A 6,000-nucleotide genomic window follows, 5' to 3' on the forward strand; every position below is an offset into this window, starting at 1 on the left:
CAAATTCATCAATAAACCAAATAAAAAGTACTATGCTTGCAAATTGTCACAATGGTAGATTTTAGCAATTGTAAAAAAATACATGCATACATACATACATGCATGCATACACATGGATACTTACATGCATTTAAGTGTGTGTTTGTGTGTATATGTGCATGTATATATATAAACCAAAAAAACTGACTTGAATCAGTCTGGAACACATTGCAGCATACCCCAAAAAGCCAAGACTGAGCTTCGAGCAGCATCCAGAGCACAGTTGTGCAGGGCAGCATAGAAACACCACAGAAAACCTTATACTATTTGTATGGAATGTATGGTTCTACAGATGTTGTGCTCCTACTGTCCCCCTATTCCTCTGATGCTTTCCCCACTTCCTTTGAGGTTTCCGCTTTGGTTCAGATGAGAAAGACTGTAGGATAAAAAATGGAAAACATAGAGGAAAGAAAAGTCTAAGCAATTCAATGGATCGAGTGCTCCAATACCATGTGGGAACAAAAGGATTAAAACCCTCCACACCCCACGCTAGATTTAAAGATTGAGGTTGATGTAAGAGAGAGAGGACTTCAGTCATAATATATTGAAGAGAATGTGTAAGTGTTAGTGAGTTGCACACCCCTCGTATAATTTGTAGCATAATAATCTGAAAACTATGTAGTTGCCCTTATTAATTAATACTACTCTCAATGAGTTGTAGGTTCTTGGAAGTTCTCCCTGTGGCACTTCTTCGTTGAGTGTTTTTGTTGTCTATCCAACAAAAAACAAAGAAAGTAATCTGTATGCTATGTTAAGGATTTTCTATTTGTGTTTCTTTTTCAAATTATGATACTTTATTTTTTTTCAATGCCTGTGCTTCTCTTATCATGTATCAGTTTGGCTGCTTAATACTTAGAACTGTAATATCTAGTATTAAACGTGGTCTATAAATCTCTGAAATGAAAGCACTTGAATTATGCCTGGTATTTGTAATTCCTGTTTTTTTGTGCATGTGGCCTTATCTTTAAGTTAACTGCCAGAACTACTTTTCTTGATTTATCTCCTTCTACTTGTTCAGTCTGCATTTTTAAATTTGCCTAACACATGCATGATTCATTATTTTAGACTTCATCAGCTACAAATGAGACATTAAAAGCCTTGCAACGTGCTCAAGAATCACTAAAGTCTGAGAGCGTTAATATCTCTATGGCTAATACTTCAAATCCTGGGCTGCCGCCATCATCATTGATGGCATTTATGAGAAAGGTCTGTAACACAAAAAAAAATTTCCTCTTTTGTGTTGTCAACATGCAGGTTTTGATTCTCTTATTTGTACTATCATATAAATAAAAATGATGCTTCCTTAGCTTCTTACTCTTCTTCAACTGCTGTTAATTCATGGTTATTTGTTTGCTCCGGACAGTTATCCTTAAACAAATGATTAATTTGGCCATTATTTCGCATTGGACTTGAAAGTACCGACTTGTAAGACTCCTGTCACTTTAACAGGGTCTGCCCTGTTTCTTATGGATGAAATTTGTTATTGGGAAAGCATCAGTTGATCTTTCATGTTTTCCGTTCCCCCCTTCAAAAATTTGAATTTGTCACTGAGACCTTTTCAAATATATTGTAGCCTATCACTTTGGACTACTTTAATTTTCCACAAACTATATGGTGGATTTTTCTTTACAGGAAACCAAGTAATTAAAAACCTCAAATTTAATAGAAATGTCCCTGCTGGACATTTTAATGCAGGGCTAGGAAGGGAGAAAAATGCTGTCCAGTGGCTGGGTACTGAACTGGCACAGCAATACAATACCAGGTAAAGGTAAAAAGGCTAAAGAATCCAAGAGGACTGAAGCAAACAAGGATTTGTAACTGGAATTTTAGGGCTTGTAAACCAAGAGAACACCCAAGTATGTATTTATTAAACCAAGTTCACTCCAATTGAAGGCACCACTCAAAAGATATAAAAGCTTAAAAAATAACTGAACTGCAGCAGGAGTGTGAAATGTACCTAGATAGATGTCTGAACTGTTAATCTTCTTGTTCCTCTCTTTTCGAAGACTCTTGTTTTTGCACCACATTTTTTTATGGAGCTCTGAGTGTATTTTATCTTGAAGATAAATTGCTTTCCCTAAATTTTTCATTTTATTCTAAAGACTAGCCTGTTCAACAAAGCGCCTTGTTCAATGAACTTTTGCCTGCTCAAATTCAAGAGAAAAAAATAAATAAATATATCCAACACTGAGTTGCTTTCTATCTGTAAGTTGTAACTAATTTGTTAAGTTAAATTTATTAAAATTTGAAGCAATAACATTATAAAAGCCTTATCTTTAGAAATTTTTTATCTTAGAGCTCAGATTGAAGCTGGCTGCACAAGACTGCTGGACAGGACTTCATGCAATAACATTATGACAATGACAAAAAATATGATGATGTTATGGTGACATGAATATATAGTTTTTAGTTTATTCATTACTAGTGTATTTTTTTATTTTTTTTTATTTTTTATAAGCATTCATTACTAGTTTGTAGTATCTGGTCAAGCTGCTTCTAAGCTCATCAGCTAAATACCAAAACGTCTGTGTATTCTTCCATACCCTGAAACCACTACCACCACCACCACCCATGATAAATAAATAAATGAAGAGAACTCCATTGAGATTAGGAAAAATAAACTAAAAATGTGATATTTATATTCTCTCGAGACAGTCATCATTTTCTAGTTGGCATCCTACATTTTTATAATTCATACAAACAAGTATTATTAATAGTTAATAACTTTGTCTCTGGAGCATAGTTAATATTTTCTCCAAGCTCACTGCACAATAGTTGGAAAGTGGCAAATGAATTAAAAGAAAAAACACAAACCTTTCTGAAACATATAAAAATTGAAATAAGTTTATAACTGCACCCCTTCAAAATGCAGGCAAAAAAAAAAAGTAGGTTTTGTTTAACTTCATCTAACGTGATTTTTATGTGATTATCTGTTTTCCCCCCTCTTGTAACAGAATTCTCTGACTTCTGGAGTTGTTTTAGAGGATTTTGATAGTGTTTTCTCCAACAAGTTCTACCATAGTCACCTTGATGATATATGTGAGTTGATATTTTTTTTTCTTGCTTTTCTGTTCAATGCTGTGCAAAAATTTTAAACTATTTTTCTATGATATTTTAATGCAGCAAATACAAACTCTTCCGCTATAGTGGCAGCTGCTACTCTTGTTGCTCGCACCCTTTACATTCTTGCCAGTGCTGACAAAGATTTAAGTATTTCATCCATCAGTAATATCAGTGCAAACATCTCTCTGGTTGAGGAGCTTATGGGTTGCCTGTTGAACTGTAATCCTGGTCTGTCATGCGAACTGGTGAAGAACTATATTGCATCAACCAGTACCTGCCCAAACAATTATGTTGGTGTTGTTCTGGGAGAACCTTCATCCACACCTTTTGCTGGGGTGATCAGTGATGTTTCCAGGTTTGTGTGGAATTTTTTGGCTGATCGGACATCTTTTCCAAGTGAGCATACTAGCTCCTATTGTCCCCAAGATTGCAGTAAAATAGGTGGTGTGTGCATCAGAGCAGAAACAGATGGAAAGGGAGATTGTGTCATCTCCACAACCAGGTATCTTTTTAAATGAAAATTTCGGGAATTTATTAGTTGATTTAGGCATGATAACAAGGTGTTGGCATGCTTGTGCAGTCATAAGCAAACCTTAGACTCACCTTTTCTGGACCTTTATTTTGGTTAGAAAATTCGAGCCTAATACACTCCTTGCGACTGGGATTGCAACTTTATATGAACAAAGGTTAAGAAAATGATTTTGATTTTTATATTGGCAGTATCCCAGTGGTGTAAGTGCATATGATCAATAGATTTTCTTAAGCATATTAAATATAACTATTAGTTGACTGCTGCTCAGAAGTCCTCTTGAGGGTGAGTTTGGCTGATTGAAATGAAGATAAGATGAGAAAAAAAATAGTTTCTCTCCGCCAATGGTATTTAGTTCATGTAGAGAGGAAAGAAGGGAAAAAGAATTGGAAACAAGTAGAAAGAAAAAGGGGTGAAAAACACCCATTTTTTTGCCTTCCAAAATCTGAGAAATTTGAAAACCACTCATAACTTCACAAAAATACAACTATGCCCCTTAACAAAACAAAAAAAAAAAAATCCTAAAATTATGAATCTTATTTAAGTTTATTTTTTATATGATTTGATTATCTCTAGAAAATCATGGCCAAAGTAAATATTGGGTCATGGAGTTCAATGTGCACATAGCTTTGTTCAGCATTTAATGGGATCTTGTGCAATTGGATTATTGTAAAAAAATTTGTATCTTGTTTTAATGTAAAAAAAAAATTATGTTATATAATGTTATTGCCTTATCTTGCTTTTTTTCTTTCAAAGATAATATTGTAAGATAACTATATATAGTTTCTTCTCTCTCTCTCTCTCATTAGTTCAAGCAAACAAGGAAAAATGGATTTCTTTGTGTTTTTCTCCTATTGAACCAAACATACACGAGGAACTAGTTTCTCTTCTTTCCTATTCTCTCCCGTTAAGTTGCCTTTCTCTTCCCTCTGCTTTTCCCTAACCAAATGCACTCAAGTGTGCGGATGGGTCATCTTGCAAATGAGGGGTAAAAGGTGGCTCATTTTCTTTTAATCTAAATGTTTTATTTTTTATTTCAGAGCCATTTTTGGGTGCATGGCACGCTGCTTTTGCTCATGAAGAAAGGGGTACTGAGTCCTTTATTAGTCAGTTTGGGATATCCAATGGCTTAAGTCATTCACCAATCTTAAAAATCTTATCTGATATGACTAGTCCAAATTAAACAACCAGGTAAAAAGATGGTTCTATTCTCAAATTGCAGAAGAACAAAGTTCTGCCCTAGTGACCGTGTTCTAGACAACAATCTCATCTTAATAGTGAAGTAGATGACCTAATGTACCCATTCCATAGGCCTGATCATGAAAAAGTTTGACGACTTCTATTTCATGGTACAACAAATTAGTTTGCTCAAAATCGATGCTAGTTTTAAAACCCAACTCGATAGTGGCACCTTTTCCCTTGCATATTGTGTGTACCTGCACCCAGTTCAATGGCTGGAATGGCCAATTTAAGTAATTGATTGATTGCCATTCAGCTTAACTCACTGATTATCTAGGTAAGCAATATTGTGCTTGGACTTCAGGCACATATTGAGCTTCCCACATTTTTCTCTTCTTTTTCATTCAACCACTTTTGATCATTTCAGGTATGTTCCAGCATATTCAACCCGTCTAAAGTTTGAGTCCAAGACATGGGTTGTGTTACCCCCCAACTCATCCGACATTACGGAAATGATGGATCCAGTATGGACTGAGAGCAACTGGGAGCAGATTAGCCTGCGGGCCTATGCAGTCCAAGATTTAGCATACGACCGTCTCATTATGCTGGGGGGGTTTGCTGTCACTGCCTCAGCTTATATAGCAATTGTAATTACAAGAGCATTCATCTCTAAGACCATGAAGGAGGACTGAGATGATCCTGGGTTATTAAAGGATCCCCCATACAAGGAGTTAAAAAAAAATGGATAACAAAAATTGATTAGATTGCTTGCAATTGTCAAAACTAGCTGTAAAATCCGCACTGGGATGAAGTGTTAATTGAGCTGCATCCTTGTGCTTTCCCCCATATTTGAGGAGCCACTGACGTTTCCAAGTTAGTGTTATTATTTCCAACTAAATGATGCTTATTTCTTTGGCTATTGAGTTATGGTGCTGCAACTTGAGTCCATTAATCTGGGGGATCTAATGGCTGTTTGGCACGCATGGTCTTCGTCTCCAACTTGCAAACCTGAAAAAATAATAATATACACCAAAGCAGTTTTTATTTGGATATCAAGCGAAAAGGGGAAGAATAGATCTATAGCAAATTAAAAAGGAAGTTTTTGATTCTATATGATGGTGCATCTTTTCAAATAAACTTTCATTGAGCTAAAGATGCAATAAGACAAGGAAAAAAAAAAAAAAAAAGGT

General features: G+C 35.3%; 1 protein-coding gene across 2 annotated transcripts in view; it reads left to right on the forward strand.

Moving 5' to 3' along the window:
• The window catches only part of LOC131160112 (nicastrin), a 92,325-nt gene extending 86,617 nt beyond the window's left edge, over positions 1-5,708 (forward strand). For both annotated transcript variants that reach the window (XM_058115455.1, XM_058115454.1), the window contains exons 13-16: positions 1,105-1,245; positions 2,994-3,078; positions 3,163-3,604; positions 5,238-5,708. In XM_058115455.1, the coding sequence (XP_057971438.1) occupies positions 1,105-1,245; positions 2,994-3,078; positions 3,163-3,604; positions 5,238-5,502 (933 nt within the window). In that variant the 3' untranslated portion in view covers positions 5,503-5,708. The remainder of the gene's footprint in view (positions 1-1,104; positions 1,246-2,993; positions 3,079-3,162; positions 3,605-5,237) is intronic.
• Positions 5,709-6,000: the final 292 nt, after the last annotated feature.

This window comes from Malania oleifera, chromosome 7 (assembly GCF_029873635.1).
Source record: "Malania oleifera isolate guangnan ecotype guangnan chromosome 7, ASM2987363v1, whole genome shotgun sequence".
NCBI lineage: Eukaryota > Viridiplantae > Streptophyta > Magnoliopsida > Santalales > Ximeniaceae > Malania > Malania oleifera.